At 42.9% G+C, this 16,232-nt stretch overlaps 2 protein-coding genes across 11 annotated transcripts in view; one reads left to right on the top strand and one right to left on the bottom strand.

Moving 5' to 3' along the window:
• Nucleotides 1–13,036, top strand: part of phldb1b (pleckstrin homology-like domain, family B, member 1b) — a 107,772-nt gene extending 94,736 nt beyond the window's left edge. For all 9 annotated transcript variants that reach the window (XM_041940746.1, XM_041940749.1, XM_041940754.1 and 6 more), the window contains 6 exons: nucleotides 860–1,202; nucleotides 2,384–2,474; nucleotides 3,964–4,110; nucleotides 4,820–5,039; nucleotides 7,388–7,473; nucleotides 9,121–13,036. In XM_041940746.1, coding sequence (XP_041796680.1) covers nucleotides 860–1,202; nucleotides 2,384–2,474; nucleotides 3,964–4,110; nucleotides 4,820–5,039; nucleotides 7,388–7,473; nucleotides 9,121–9,261 — 1,028 coding nt within the window. In that variant the 3' untranslated portion in view covers nucleotides 9,262–13,036. The remainder of the gene's footprint in view (nucleotides 1–859; nucleotides 1,203–2,383; nucleotides 2,475–3,963; nucleotides 4,111–4,819; nucleotides 5,040–7,387; nucleotides 7,474–9,120) is intronic.
• Nucleotides 12,762–16,232, bottom strand: part of LOC121609180 (alpha-2-macroglobulin) — a 29,993-nt gene continuing 26,522 nt past the window's right edge. For both annotated transcript variants that reach the window (XM_041940743.1, XM_041940744.1), the window contains exons 32-36: nucleotides 15,499–15,589; nucleotides 15,351–15,419; nucleotides 15,005–15,110; nucleotides 14,836–14,877; nucleotides 12,762–13,433 (exon numbers count right to left, since the gene is read on the bottom strand). In XM_041940743.1, coding sequence (XP_041796677.1) covers nucleotides 13,411–13,433; nucleotides 14,836–14,877; nucleotides 15,005–15,110; nucleotides 15,351–15,419; nucleotides 15,499–15,589 — 331 coding nt within the window. In that variant the 3' untranslated portion in view covers nucleotides 12,762–13,410. The remainder of the gene's footprint in view (nucleotides 13,434–14,835; nucleotides 14,878–15,004; nucleotides 15,111–15,350; nucleotides 15,420–15,498; nucleotides 15,590–16,232) is intronic.

Here is a 16,232-nt window from a genome sequence, read left to right as displayed (position 1 = left end):
TAACCTGACAAAAGAGAATCGGAGAATCACTCACTTCTCAGAGAGGTTAGCAGGCAGCCAACCAGGAGCCAGTTTGAAAGCTTCAACATGGGTGAAGACCAAAGGCTGTGCACCTAAAAAATTCAAGTCTGATCCAAAACTTAAGCCAGTCTGGCAGGTTACTTTTATTGATTTATCCATCAAAGCTAATGTTTTCCAGAACTTGACACTTGGCGGCTGTTAATTTCAGAATCTGCCTTCACCTGACTCCACTCGCTTCACCCTCCTCTCTCAGCCTCTTCCATCTCTGGTGTGTCATTAACTCCTCTCCCCCAAACATTTCTTTTCATCTTGTCTTTTGTGCGTAACATCGAGCAGCCTTTCTTCTTCCATCAATCTTCTATGAATGTTCCTGCTGGTGGAGAATAAATCTTGCATGTTCAGCGTTCAGTGAGCTCCTCCTTTGGAGTTATCGACCTGGGCACTTCTTTCCAGATGTGTTTGCCCGTTATCGGGCGCACAGCAGCATGGATTTGACACGTGAGGAGTTGGATAGATATTGAACTTCGCGGTGACGGGACTTTATGGGTTTTCGCAGTAATCTTTGAGCTTGTGTCGCTGAGAGAGCACATACTTGTATGTGTGGTGCATGGTTTATCTCGTGGTTTGTGGGCCGGTGCTGGTGGTAGTTGTGCTACTAGAGGTTCTTGGATGAGCTGCTGTGTAGCTAGCATGTTTGTTTAGATGTGGCGATCTCCCAGCTCCGGGGGAAGCGGATGGACTTGTTGATGGAGTTGCCTGCGGTTTGAGAGTTCAGTCATTGTTCCGCCTCTGTTAAAAATCCAAACCCAGCCACTGATCATCACCCTCCTTCCTCCAGGTCAGCAGGTGATTGAAGAGCAGCGCCGTCGTCTGGCCGAGCTCAAACAGAGAGCGGCGGCCGAGGCTCAGTGTCAGTGGGAGGCGCTCCACGGCTCTCAGACCCACCTCATGACCTCGTCCTCCTCGTCGCCCTCCTACTCCCCGATCATGGCCTGCAGCCCCGCGCTGAGCCACAGCTCTCTAGGCCCTCCCCCTCTGGTTCACCACTCCATCCTGCACCACCAGCCCCCGTCAGCCGGAGAGCAGCCCTACGACACCCTGAGCCTGGAGAGCTCCGACAGCATGGACACCAGCGTGTCCACAGGGAACAACTCGGCCTGCTCGCCAGATAACATGTCCAGGTACGATGAAGGAAGAGGCACACACGTAGACACACACACACACACACACACACACACACACACACACACACACACACACACACACAAACACATGCACAGAGTCAGAGCATTCTGACCAGGCTAATGTTGCCCATTTATTCAGTCCATCCTCTAAACCCACAAATCTCATTTAATGTGATTAATTACATATCTATCACTGCTCGTATCAATTCTTCTAAATGTTATCTTTTAAATGAGGGCCCATGTTATTGGAGTTATTTGAGTTTTTTATTATAAATGGCAAATGCCAAAATTAGTGAACCATGCCACAGAGGCGTCCTCAATCCCAACATATGTGTGCACATCAATCAACTGCACGAAGTCTGAAAATTAAAGTGGTATTAAAGAAGTGTTAAAATGAGACCCGAACAAGGGACACACAGACTCCCACCAGGTAAAGCCTTGGCCCACAGGTCGGCTCATTTATAGACCATCTGTTAATGTGGCCACGCTGTGTGCTGCACCACAACAGTGTTCACCACAGCACGTTCCAGGCAGCACCTGTTGTTCAGATCGCTTTTATAGCTCGCAGGAGTCCAATTCCACAAACTATTAGTCATGTTTTTTGACATGATTTTAATGGGATTAGTTCTGTAATGAACAGTGCACAGTGGAGACACGAGGGAGGGAGGAAGTGATGAAGCAGCGAAGTTTATGAGCCACATTTTGACTGCTTAATAGCAGCGTATCAGAAACTCTGGGAAGTAATTTTTCTACTTGTGTTGTTGAAATGAATAACAGCGGTGCACATTTGACAAAGGTTCAGTGACCCCATATCGTACAGTTTATCTGCACTGGACTGGTTTCTGATGAGAAGCCTCCAACTGAATGACTTTTTGGTGAGATTTCCTTCATTAAAGCCTGTGTTTATTGAAATGTCTGGCTGTTGCTGCTGTTGGGATTTAAAGGAGCTTTCAGGGTTTTTAAAGCATTTTCAGAGGATGGAGTAAACACTGATTGACTGTCCTCACAAACACTGGCAACAAACTTTCCCTGCAGATGATGTTTGAACCGTTGAATGTTTTGACGTAAAAGGTGAACTGAGCCGATGTTCAATGATGTGTTGTTGAATGGAGGAGGTGCCAGCACGTGCTCTCTCAGAATCAGTCCGTGTGCTAACACTGTGTTGTTGTGTCGGACAGTGTCGGAGGAGTGGACGCCCTGAAGATTGAGGAGATGGAGAAAATGCTGAAGGAGGCGCAGCTGGAGAAAGCCAGACTTATTGAATCCCGGGTAAGACGCAGTCCGTACCTAGTGATTGATGAGACTTCTTGCAGCGCTCCTGCCAATAGCTCTGAACATGGATTCGACAGCAACTGGAGGCTTTCGTTCATTTTTATTGGCCTCCATATTTCGAACGTTTTCATCTCTTTGTGTCCTGATGAAGACAGTTAGGCTGAAATGCAACGAGTAAGAAAGATGATCAAATCAATGTTCTGGTCTGAAGCTTTTCTCTTTTGTTACTTTTCGCTGCAGTTCCCGTCACTGAGCTCAGTTCAGTGCTCCTTTTTCACTTTATGAATGCAGCTCCGATTTATTCTGTTCGGTTGACTTAAGGGAGGATTGGAGGGAGGAAGTTACAGGCTCTCAAACAGATCTATATAGACAGAGGTAATTTCATACAAAACTTTAAGGTTTGTATGAAATTACCTCAAAACTCACGCACACCAGAAAGTCTTATTTATAAGGGTGTTGAGTCAAAATCTCTGACTGTGCGTATATGCTCCTTATCCTCGCTCCTCACTTGACCCAGAAACCCACTGCAGTTCATCTGATGTGTACACAGTAATCATACAGGTCAGTGTAGGTTTTTCATAAATGTGTGGGTGTTAGTCTGTTTATTGTATAACGTAAAGAGAGAGTTCAGGATTGCTGTGCACCCTTCTTATTATTTGGACAATGCATATAAATACAAACTCAAAAGGTACAAACAGAAGTCACCACAGAGCTGTGAAGCCCTCCTGACAGCTGATCCAGCAGAGCCGCCGTCATCACAAACAGCCACCGCTTCAGATCGTCTCGTTTCTCTGAAAACATGTTTGCTCCTTTTCTCTCTCTTCTCGTCTTTTTGCAAAGTTTACCTCATCGAAGTCTGAGGATCAAAAGATGCTATGCAGGATTTTCTGAAAAAACAACATATAGACTCAAACCAAAGTAATCCCTCTCCATCATCTCTTATGACCCACTGGAAGTGTGTGGTGGTGTATTTATCTGCAGAGATGCTGCCCTCTGCCTCTATTTTCTTATTTTCTTCTCATTTTGCCTCGGTCGGGACGATTCTGGCCTACAACCTTTGGGCAGTGTGTGTGTGTGTGTGTAGCCCCCAACCAATATCATCGCACAGGTGAGGTCGGGAAAAAGCACACATCCAAGAAGAAGCTATGAAAATGGTTGCACTGTTTGCAAACAGTAACCAACAGTTACTCTCCTGGTTGCCTTCAGTCTTTTTTGGGTGTCTATATGACTGTGTTGTATGTATGTGTGTGTGTTGCTGTCTTCATAGTAGATGATTACCTTTCCAACCAGCTAAAAGCTTTCTGTTTAAGGAGTCAATCACTGTGGTGGAGCTGCACGGTGGCCAGCAGCTCTCAGCAGGGAAACACGCATAAATGCATAAACGTCACGCTGAGTTCTGGCTGGAAAAAAAAAGAGAGCGTGCGTTGCTCTGCAAAGCCCTCGCGCAGATCAAAAAAATATTTAATGAAAGCGCGCTCTCCTTCAGGAGCGAGAGAGCCTGGCTCGCCGTCAGATGCTGGAGGAGGAGAGGAGGAGGAGGGAGGAGGCGGAGAAGAGACTGCAGGATGAAACTTTCCACAGGCAGCAGCTCGTGGAGAAGGAGGTCAAGATGAGGTCCAAGAACTTCTCTCAGGTCAGTAAAATGAGACGTAATTGAGTCTGCATGGTGGAAAAGTGGAAAATGACTCTACCTGTCTCTACCCTGGCTTTACACATATGATACCTCTGAGGGCGGATACCTGGATTTTTAAGAGTGAAGCCCCTGGTTGGTAATATTTTTGCCAGTGCCAGTGTTCAGTATCATTACAGCTGGCTGTTTTCATCCCAAAGTAACCCCAATTAAAAGGAAAATCTCCTCATGGACAAAGATGCAACCAATGAAACATATTCTGAATCTGAATATTCATACATGAGAGGACTTTGATCATTTGAAATTGATTAGTTTTCTTAATTAATTCAGTCAAACTGTCATGTGAGTGACAGTGACCCTCCTTGCTGCAAGGTTCAAGGTTTTTTGTTTGACATTTGGCTAATAGATTTCATTGTGATGTACGAGTGTGTTTGCTTCTTTTAGTTTAGTTTCAAATCTTTTTTAGAAAGGCTTAGGATTTTTCTGTCGTTTTAGTCTATTTTTTTTCCGGCCAGGTGTGATGTGTCTGAAATATGTAGCTACACATACATACAAAACGTGCTAAATGCTTGTAAATCAAATATTTGATGACAGAGTGTGTTATATGCACATGTAGCATGCCGGGACTAGTTTGGTTTAGTTTCAGTTTAGAGCAGTTTTGTGGTTTAAGTTCCAGTTTCCGTTAATAACCCTCCCTTGCTGGACGGTCCAGGCCCGTCCCATGACTCGTTACCTGCCCATTCGGAAGGAGGAGTTCGACCTGCGCTCCCACGTCGAGTCGTCAGGCCACAGCGTCGACACCTGCTACCACGTCATCCTCACAGAGAAGATGTGCAAGGGCTACCTGGTGAAGATGGGGGGCAAGATCAAGTCCTGGAAGAAACGCTGGTTCGTCTTCGACCGCCTCAAAAGGACCTTCTCCTACTATGTCGGTAAGAAGACGCAGATTATTGATCTTATTTGAACGTTTGGTGCTGCAGGGTCATCACTGTCATGTTTTTGAAGCAGGGACACTGTATGTATGTATGCATGTTTGCAAGCCCATATCTCAAGCTCACATAAGTTTAAAGATCCTGTATTGGCTCCAATATAAGACGACCCTGATTGTAAGGCAACCCTCCTTTATCTTCTTCAGAAAAAGACTTTTTACAGTCAAGAAACATTTTGTAGCTCTGTTGGGAAAGTTTCCCTGAGACGCTGTTACTCTGAGGAGAATAACATGAAATACTTACATTAAAGCAGACTGAAAATCACACATGTGACACACTGACAGGCTGTCCTGTCAGCCTCCTGAAGCGCTCCGAATGATTTTTTTTAGTCTGTTTGAGCTTCACCGTGACATTCTATGAGACTGAGCTGTTGGACGCATGATTTCAGGACTTTATTTGGTCAGCAGTAGTCAGCCTTCAGAAACTCCTGTAGGTTAAACTGGGCTTCCTGATTGACTCCAAAAGACCTGACGAAGCGCCAACAAACAACCAACCCATAATGCAACACTCTGTAGCTCTGTAGGAGCCGATGTTATAGTACAGGAGCACACCGTTCATTCAGGAAAAATATCTGAAGACAGAAATGTCTCATGCATTTGATTGAGTGTGAATATGAAAACACATGCCTGGAAATGGCTGCTGTGCTTTGTGACTCAGGCTTTTTGTCTGAGTGCAGATCTTCGCCAGTTTAGCTACACAAACATATGCAGCTGAGTGTCGTGAGTTTTTCCCGGCAGCGTACAGTTCGGTTAGTCGACCCGGCTTCTGGTCTGTGTGCTTTACATGTCGGTTATGTTGCTGAGCCTGAGGTGGAGGTGTGGTTGCTGTGTAAGTAATATAGCTTTGTGGACAAAACAACACTCGCAACACTGCACTGAAGATGTCACTTAATTAAAAGTATGTTGATATATCTGCAAAAGTATGTAAAAGAACTCAAAAAGCTGAAAAATGGCTCCTGTGATTGTTTTTTGTATTATTACATATTACAGTATGTTATTGGATCATATTACTTCTGTAGATGAGCTGAAGGATGAAGTAAAATTAAATGGAAATGCTCAAGTAGAGACAAAGCACCTCACATTTATATTTCAGTACAGTACAGAAGTAAATGTTAGTACATTCCACCAGCGACTGCATTCGACAAGGTGCTCCTGCTCATCTGTTCCCTCTGTGTTAACATGATGACATGTGACACGCTCAGTTCCTTTGCATTAGAAGATTTAGTGGGAATCCTGGTTATTTCTGTGTCACAACAAGAGACTCTTCCAAAACACGGTATGGAAATGTCAGAGGTTACAGCTGTAAAAGAGCAAAGTCGCTGCAATACGCTTAAAGCGCTTAATATGTAAAGTGGCAGGAATTTCCCGCCGTGGATGAGTGGCAGGCAGAACATGCGTCCTCAGGACCTTGAGCAGCGGTACATGTAGTATGTAGCGTGCGCGGTCGTGTAATTTGATCGTGCGCTGTGAGCTCTGGGACACTTGTTCGCTGTCAGGCCTTTGAAGTCCTCAGAAGGTTCTGCTTAAAGCTGCTTAAAGCGTACCTTGTTGAAAGCGAGCCAGGCTGAGGAGGTGTACTGAGATTACTTTGGCAGTAGTTAAAATGCGCACAGCGCCGCGATCTCTCAGGAGCCTGATTGAGATGCATCACTTGCCCTTTTTCTCTTGACCTTGAACAATGAGGAACGAGAGGTGACGAGCGGCGAGTCACGAGTGCCGCTAATTCACGTTAATCGACCTCAACCGCGACCAGAGTTTTGGCGATTTAGATGCAGTCAAATGAGATGCAAATGCTGGGCTATTTGAATGCTAAAGAGGTCATTAGCAGATAATAGCTGCGTATTAAAAGGAAAGTGTTATTCCTCGAAATGAAGCGCAGCGCTCCTACCTACTACTCTTAAGTTGGCTTGTGGAGTGTTTGTGCCTGGAGGTAGAGAGGGGTGTTGAGTTCCCCACCGGTTCCTTACTGCAGTTCTGCAGCGGCTGATGAAACAAACTGCAATGATGTGCCAGAGTAGCGTAAGAATGCAGTCAAGTGTGAAAATACAATGAGAGCACCATTGGTTTAAAAACAGGGGAAAAGTGCTGTGGTTGTCTTTTTCCATCCATCATCACGAACCATAAATTGGTCATGATTAAAGTTTGATTTCTTCTGTTTTTTAACGACCACGTCGCCGTCGTTATTCTCGGCGACGTGGGAGCGAAGCCTTGGCTTCTCCAGCCAAGAAAAGTCTGTCGTCGTCAATGTGTTTCAGTGTTTTAAACAAACCCACGTTATTTTCCCTCCCACAGACAAACATGAGACCAAGCTGAAGGGTGTGATCTACTTCCAGGCGATAGAAGAGGTCTATTACGATCACCTCCGCAGTGCCACGAAGGTACGCCGTGAATGAACTCTGGACACAGTCATTCTCTCTCATCTATTTCACAGTTTGTTTTATTCTCATCTTCCATTCTCTTTCATTTCAAACATGTCTCTGCACACTGTTCGCTTTGCTTTTTTTTTTCTCCCCCCGTTTGTGCTTTTGCTTTGGCCGGCTGCCGTCACAGAAGGGATTTTTCAACTTGAATATGACCAGTGTATGTATCCGAGCTCTGCATCCCCCACCTCACCTCACTGAACCCTGTGTGTCCAAACCATACACCGTGTGCTGTGATAGAGAGCAGAAGACGGCAGCCAGCTCGGTGGCTGTCGATGCATGGTTAAGACTTGTGTTTAATGACCCTCGGTGCAATGGTTTGAATATATAATCCTATAATCCTGCTTGATCCCTCCGTCCATCCCAGTGTTCCCAGTGTAAACCAGTCAAGTGGTTAGAAAACAAGAATCTGTTTATTGAAATGTGTCTGTATAGCAGGAAACACTCATATTACTTTTTTTATTTTTTGCTAAGTAGGCTTAGCAGGAACATCCAGGTAAGGTCAGCACTTCCTGTCAGATTCAACTTCTGAACTCATTTTGAGGCTCGACAGGAGGAAGACCCTGTTTGATATCTCTCCTCGCCTTTTACTAATTTTCAAAGACACTTCCTCTATCCAGGAAGAGGCTTTCCCCCCCCCTCAGAGCCGTAGGTGTAGCTTTTTGGACGTAATTCTATTCTTTATGATCAGAGCTGCTTGCTTCTTGACTTGAGCCTTACACGTCCTGTCATTTTTTTTTATCTCCAACATAAAGCCGAGCTGCTGCTGCCTCCTCATCCTCAGTGTTTGTGTTTGATGGCCTGTCGCAATGCACCACACTCTGACTAACTGTGTGGCTCTGATCAACTCTGGAACTTTGATTTTACTTGTCACTTCCAATGTCACATTACAGAGGGAAAACTTTAAAGTCTGGGGCACTTAGCTCAGACAGAAAGATGACGGTTTGAGAAAGGGAAAGTGACGCCGATGAGTGGAGCACGTGAGGAGGAAATCTATTCCACAGTTATCGGGTTGTTTCCGAACACTTAACAATAATTTCATGGGGAAAACACCCGTAAAAGTTCATTTTTTTCATGGACTTTCAGCAATCAGCGCTCTGAAAGCAACAGAAAATAACATTGATATAGGGAAATATAGAGAGATGAATCAAATTAATGAATTAATTATTGATCTTGCAAACAAGGATGCATTTGTGAATTTAAACTTCTGCCTGCTAAAGCTTCGTGACAGTGCTGAATTGTTTTTATTCATTTAGAAAAAAATGTTTTCATCTCTGTGGACTCTACTGCGATTCAAGTATAATAGTGATAGACTAGAGGCACAAACCAGAGCTACGGCATGTAGTTTTAATTTTACTACAAGCTGATACTCCAGTTATGAAACATGCAGACTGCCGTCAAATGCCTCACTACAGTGTTGTTTTGATAAGCGGAACAAAAAATCTGTTTGTTAAAGGCTGAAATCAATCCATGTTATACATCTGTAACTCAAACCTGATCAGTTCATAGCAGGGAACAAAGAGGAGACAGAGAGTCGGTGGCAGTGGGACCAGGAGTCCTACATGAAAGCGATTCTAGTTTTCTCTTCGTTTTCTCGTCTTCCAGAGTCCGAATCCCTCCCTGACCTTCTGCGTAAAGACCCACGACCGCCTCTACTACATGGTGGCCCCCTCAGCAGAGGCCATGAGGATCTGGATGGATGTGATCGTCACAGGAGCCGAGGGATACACACAGTTCATGAACTGAGAGACGCACGGAGCGCAGAGAGCGACGGCTTTCGGCAGGGACTCTCCCATCACAGACTGTTTCCAGTCCACAGCGGACACAGCGCCTTGTTTGTTACTTTTCATTTTTAATCTCACGCTTTGATTTTACTACGTAGATGTTTTCACCTCCACATTTTCTACATGATTCTGTTTGGATTGAAAAAGGGAGCCCTTGGAGGACACACACACACTACACACACATCTGTATATAAACCAAAATGTATACCTGTCAAAGACTTTTAAAAAGCCTTTCTATATTGCCAAATGGAGATCTTGTAGTTACTGTTTGTTGAACTTTTTGTATTATTTGTTTCCTTTCTTTTTTTTTTTTTTTTTTTTTTTTTTTTTACATATAGAGAAAATTGCCAAATGACATAATGCCAATGTTTTGTTTGAGTGTCCCATCACGGCTCTGCTCAGTTTAGACAGAAAGAGTTTAAAAGAATTTTCAATCAAAAGGTGTAATCGGTTTAGAAATATATAAAAAAAAATCCTATTCAAAATGTATGAATCTATGAGTAATAGTAGAAATAAGTCCAAAAAAAAAAAAAAAGTCCAGCACACGTGACTGTAACAGTGAAACACAGTAAAACGTTGCATCCTCTAAGACCAGCAGTCACCTCAGTGCTGCTCCAAACACTAAACGCAGACGTTTCAGTCCATTAAGGCCTCATCACATCACTTCACACAGGTTTACCAAAGTAATTAAAGGTGTTTTGTTGACTTTGACGTTGACTTACTGCAGCTCAGGACTTCACTCTGCAGTCTCACTATGGTTCGACTAATATGGGCTTAGAAAAGCCAGCACTGTCGCCTAAAAAATATTTAAATATTACTGAAAGGCTCCACTGAACCCAGAGTATTGAACATTTTCCAAACTGTTCCTTCCAAACTCTTGGCATGCAAATGTGCATGCCAAGAGTTCGATGAGAAGATCAATCTGTACTTGTCTTAATATGAGGCTAGAACCAGTAGGTAGCTTAGCATAAAGACTGGAAGAAAAGGAAGCATAAAGAAATGTAAAAAGCTAGAATGTAAATGCAACAAGCTGGAGCTACTTCTTGGTTTGGGCCGGTGAGTTTCACCACTCCTTCTGGTCTTTATGCTAAGCTAAGCTAACATCTTCCTGGCCCCAGCTTCATTCTCTCAGCTCTGGCTGCTTTCTTGTCAACAGCTGAATGTGACGATTGAGACCCCTCTTAAATCTGTTTGCTAAACATAAAGCTACCTCCTGCGGTTAGCTTAGCTTAGCTAGAGGAGACAGCTAGCCTGGGTCTGTTGTAAAACTCACTAATTAACGTGTTACACCTCGCTTGTATAATTAGTTGGCAGGTTCTGTTCACCTGTCAACAGAACCAGGCTAGCCTCTGCCCTTTGTGTCCGGTGTTAATGCTAGGCTAATCTGACTGCTGGCTGCGGCTTCATATTTATCATACAGACACCAAAGTGGCACCAGTCCTCTTATCAAACACACAACAATGTAGATAAGTGTGTTTCTAAAAAATTCTAACATTTTGGGAAATGTACTTCATTCATCACTTCTTCCTTTGACAGCTTTGTGGCTGGATTTTCACTTTTGTTATTGACCATCTGCATCCGGTCTTTGTGCTAAGCTAGGTTGAACAAGCGAGGCTCAACATGCCTTTGAATCATCTCCAAATTTTTTACAATTAATAACGTCATCGAAAAAGTGCTGCATCCATCCTGTCAGTCGGATGATTTCAACACTCAGAGGCTGAAGTCAGAAGGCCCGTGAATTGGTCCAACCATAGCTGCAACATTCTCAGTGTGAACGTGATGAATCTGAATATGTCACCGTCTGTCTGATGCCGCCGCGTTGCCAACTCAAGGTGCAAACTGTAAACCTATGTGCACATGTGTAAACAGTAAAAGCTCATATATTTGCCAAGTAGCCTTTAGCTAACTTGATGACGCTGTCACACAGCTAAGAAGCAGCCATCATCACTGCCAGCCTGAAGCAAAACCACTAGAGGGCGCTACAGAGACCACGCCGACGCAGGACCGCACCGGAAAAAATACGGACTAATGCAATTCTGAACCGTGCCTTGATTACGTGTTGTTGTTGATGCCGCGTCCAGGTCCAGCAGCGCCTGCCGGAAGGCTGCAACGTGTGAATGCATTCATTTGTGTTTGTGAGCTGTAATGCAGCGTGTGGCCGGGTCTGCACGAGGTTTTCTACACCACCGCCTGCCTGTTAGAGGCAGAGATACCCAAGGCCCTGAGCACAGTGGGGATCAGCGAGTTCACTTTATTATTAACTCGCAGCATACAAAATATGAAGTATGTTCATCTCGATTATTGAAGGAACACACAAATTTTACATGTCAAAGTCAGTTTACTCATATTTCAGACTGTGAGAACAGTTGCATAATGTCGTCTGTGGCTTTAATCATCAGCTGCATCAATTTCAAACTCTCCTGCAAGCTCCCCCGCCTTGTGATGCTCAATCGCTGGAGTGCTCCTTTAAATCTTAACCAATCAGAGATGCAGAAAGGAAGTTCCACAAGGACATTAAACTTAGAAACAGCTGGTTTGCTCAAAAGGAGCTTGAACTGAGAAAAAGGTTTTGTACATTCAGTAGTGAAGCGTTCACTCTTCACAGCGTAGTTTACGTACTTTTGCTTTGCCCATCGTACACAGCGTTTGCAGACTGACAGTAGATGGGCACAAACGGTGATACGAGACAATGCACCCTCTTGAAATTTGGTTATAAGATCTACAGCTGTTGGTTTTTACATTAGTGGTTTGCCTCCCAACAAAATCTATTTAGTCAACTTTTAATTTAATACCGCATCACTATATTCCATCGTCAATGAGAAAAGTTCCTCCTGCTGTGAATCCCCACTGAGCTGAGGTCTGCCTGCATGAGAGTGGATTAAAAAAAAACCTTCAGCTTTAACAGGCTAACCGCCCGGGCTCGCCTGGCCTCTTTGTCGTCAAGTGTTGATCATCACATAGTGAATCTATTGATCGGCCGTGAGCGGATGCCGGATGCTGCTCTTGGTTTTGTAGAAGCAGAGGACAAACTAGGCTGTGATTCTTTTTGGAGCATGTGGAACTGTGGTTTAGTTTCATGCGTTGGTACAGTAATACTAATTTATGGTTGTGGTGCCTGAGATAGTGACACGTTTACTTGGAAAAGAAGAAGAAGACTAGTGAAAAGACCTTAATATATTCTGTCCCCCTTGCCTTGACTTTCCCTGCACAGTGAACATGTGCAAACCAAACTATTCAACACTGGCAAGGCTGTGAAATCATGTCTGTTGATAGTAGGTGGTATATACATTACTGTCGTTATCTATGTGGAAAAGAAAGGAAACTAAATATACTGTAAAGAGGATGCCTGAATGAAAAAATGATCTTACTATTGAAATGAAACAGTATTGTATGAAAAGAAGTACAATTTTTACTTATTTTTGTCATTTTAGAAATTTTATTGTCAGTCAGTTACATTTCAAATTGTATGGTAGTGATGTATCAATCTACCTGTTTTTTTTTTTTACTGGTACAGCAGAACACACACACACACAAAGAATAACTCACGTAGCACTCACAAGACTGTATTTTTGTTTTTCTAGAAAGTAGATCCTGTTTCTCACACAAACACACACACACACGCTCACAATCAATACTCGGACCATACTGTGTTATTGGTACCCTGTATGTCTCATGCGTTACTTTCACGTATGAATAATATGGATTTTGTCAAATCTATTAAAAAGAGAACTGTTGCAGAACGTTGTCTGTTTTCTTGGACTCGGCGGGTTATAATGTGAAGGTTCCAGTGTTGAGGAGAGAGACAGCGGGACAGATTCTCATGCTGACTGATTATTGGTTCATTACTGACGAGGACAAGCCTACCGCGGGACAACAAAGACGTCGATCAAAAAGCTACAACAGAAACGAAAAAAATTTGTTCCTAAAATTACACAAAAAGTGGGATTCACTCACAATGGAACACAGCTACACACGTTTAAAAGGAGTAAAAAAATTAAAGAAATAGTCTAAGGAAAAAAATAAACATCTAGAAGTTTCTTTCTCTGACACAGTGATTCTTCCAACTGGGAGAAGTCCCATCGGGGCTTTTCGCAGGACTTCCACGTGGACTTCACAGCTCGTTGACGGTGTCACCTGAAAGGAAACAAACAGTCACCTGTTGACCTGGAAACTACCTGCACATGTCTGCAGCGTCACTGTTAGCAGAGACCTGGTCTGTAAAACTGATCATCAGTGACCTTCAGTCATCAGTTCACCTTTCTACAGTACGAACACTGGTTACACGCAGTGGAGAGATGAATGTCACATCTACCACCAATAAACCACTTTGAAGAACTTAGATTAGACTTAGACTGCTGAAATGAGGCAGAACAATTCTAAAATATTGTCAAACAAAATGTCCTATCACACGCTACAGACGCCTCATATTAGCACACGTTTCTTACTAGACATACAAAAAAAAATGAATCAATGCAACACGTTTTTACAAGCATTTCAACTTCATTTTATAATAATGAACAGCGCTACAACTATTTACTTCACTACCAAATGTTTGGCAGCGGTAGAAAAACAAAAGGAAAAGGTCATGTCTCTCCTTCTGATTCCTGTCAAATCCTATAATGTAGTATGTATAATGTAGCTCCATGTGTTTTAGATCATTGATAGTGGGCCGTGGGTCATTTGGTACTGGGCCGCACAGAAAGAAAAAATAATTTCCATTATTTAGTTTTTTCACATAATTTGAAAAACAGGTGGTGCCTGACAGTGCCAGTCTGCAGCCAGGTCCTCTTGACATGATTAAAAAGTGGATTTACGTTCATTATTATTGTTATTATTATTATTAAAAAGAAAATAACAGTTTTTAATGCTGATCTTATAATTTTATTTTGTTTTTATCTGCTACACCTTTAGACTGGGCCGTGAAAATATTGTCAGACATTAAACTGGGCCATGGTACAGAAAAGGTTGGGGACCACTGTTTTAGATGATTAGACTTGCGAGTGATGTAAATATCTCAGGTTTGGTGTCGATGCAGAACAGAAACCCTGAACTGGTGCAGTGAAGGACAATCATATTTAGTCATGTATGAATCTAAGATTCACTGTAGTTTAAAAGCAGACTTTGTAGACAAGATCTACTGTATATTTACAAGAATATACATCCAATAAATACAATGAAGACTTTCAAGTCATTCTTATGTTACTTTACTGACCTTTACATAAACTGCACATTTATCTTCACACTTGGTTTTGATGAGAGTTAGTAACTGTCTGATTATGAGCTCATCTTTTTATTTTGAAATGCAATCAGTGATTAACAGAATTGTCATGGTGCTCTGATAAACGTACTGTGATGTAAGTATGGAATACACACTGTGATCAACGAGCGACACTATTTGTGCACAATAAAACTACAGTTACTGGTTCAGGCACAATCTAGTGATCAAAGCCTGTATGGGAACAAGGGTGTTAGCATATATGTATCAAATGCAGCAAAGATAAACTCTGTCAACGCAGAGCTTGAACATGTTACTTACTCTCTGCACAGGGGGAGGTGTAGTCAGTGACTGCTTCATCACCTGCAAATATGACAAACACACACATCACACATACAGCCATGGGGAGTGACAAGAGACCGCTGTGTTGCCATTATCTTCAGTCAGAAAACGGATCATGACACACACACACATAGAACGGAGCTCATACTTGTCTGGTAGTAATCGTAGACTTTGACCACAGCTGGTTTCAAGTTCCTGACGGGCTGATCCTCCTCTAGTGTCACGCTGTAGATCTTCGTCTCATCCTTCCTCATCTGCAAGCACAAACGTTCTTTACAACCGTACCATTTACTCATACACAGGGGAGGATTTCTCTGCTATTTTGCTGAGAAAATACACAATAAAGTCAGCACACAGGAGACGACGGCTGTACTCTGATGCTCATGAAAACGAAGCACCAATGAGGGTTTGTGAAAACACAAAGTAGCAGCTGGTTGTTGGGAGCATTATGTCGCTATCATCACACACACAGACGCACTGTCAGTGCTTCCTACCCCATCTAAGTAGATGTTGATGAATCCTTCCTCCACGTCCACGCGCTTCACTGAGCGGTCGCTCTTCAGCTGCAGAAGCACACACTGTCGTCAGTGAAGTCAAGCAGAATAACGGGTCTGAATGTGGTGCAGCTGTTGCAGTACTGACCAGATTCAGGGAGCTCTTATCCAGAATGTATCCAGACAGCAGTTTGATGTTGATGATGACCATGTTTGTCTCTTCTCTCCTGCCCTGGTACCTACACACACACACACACACACACACACACACACAGTTAACACCACACAACTGTTCATCAGCTGCTCTGACACTTTGTATTTTTATTTGTGTCCTTATATTTCAAGGTGCAGATGGACAAAAATGTTTGCCAATATTTAATATCTGAAATGATAAAAAAAAATCAGTATGTGAAAGTTTTTTAAGTTTTGTGGTCTGGACAGTTTTAATTGTGGTAAACTGAATCTCTACAGTTGTGTCATACGTAACATTTCTCTCTTGTCGTCGGTACAGAACGTTCTAATGCTGTTCCTTCAAGAGCATCAAGAGAAAACTGAACTCTAATCTGAATAAAGGCAGACATTGAAAAAGCACAATGTGCTACTTTAACTAAAAAAATCAACTGTTCATTGAACAGTATTTAAGTGTAACTTTAACAAGGGTCTGTGTGCTGGCTGGTTTGTGTAAAGGTCAGAGTCATTATTAAAGGCCAACAGGTTTCTGTGTTTTTTTTCCTCAGTTTTAAACAGTGAACTATAGCAACTATATTGTTCATGCAGCTACTTTTTCTTCTGTGTTGTATTATTTCTGTGCATTAAATCGATGTTATGTTATATTATTTGCTGATGCAACTCGTGTAGGATAGGTTTTCCTTATCCAGTGAA

Source organism: Chelmon rostratus, chromosome 7, assembly GCF_017976325.1.
Source record: "Chelmon rostratus isolate fCheRos1 chromosome 7, fCheRos1.pri, whole genome shotgun sequence".
NCBI lineage: Eukaryota > Metazoa > Chordata > Actinopteri > Chaetodontiformes > Chaetodontidae > Chelmon > Chelmon rostratus.
The sequence above is the reverse complement of the archived record's forward strand: the minus strand, read 5'-3'. Positions and strand labels throughout refer to the sequence as shown.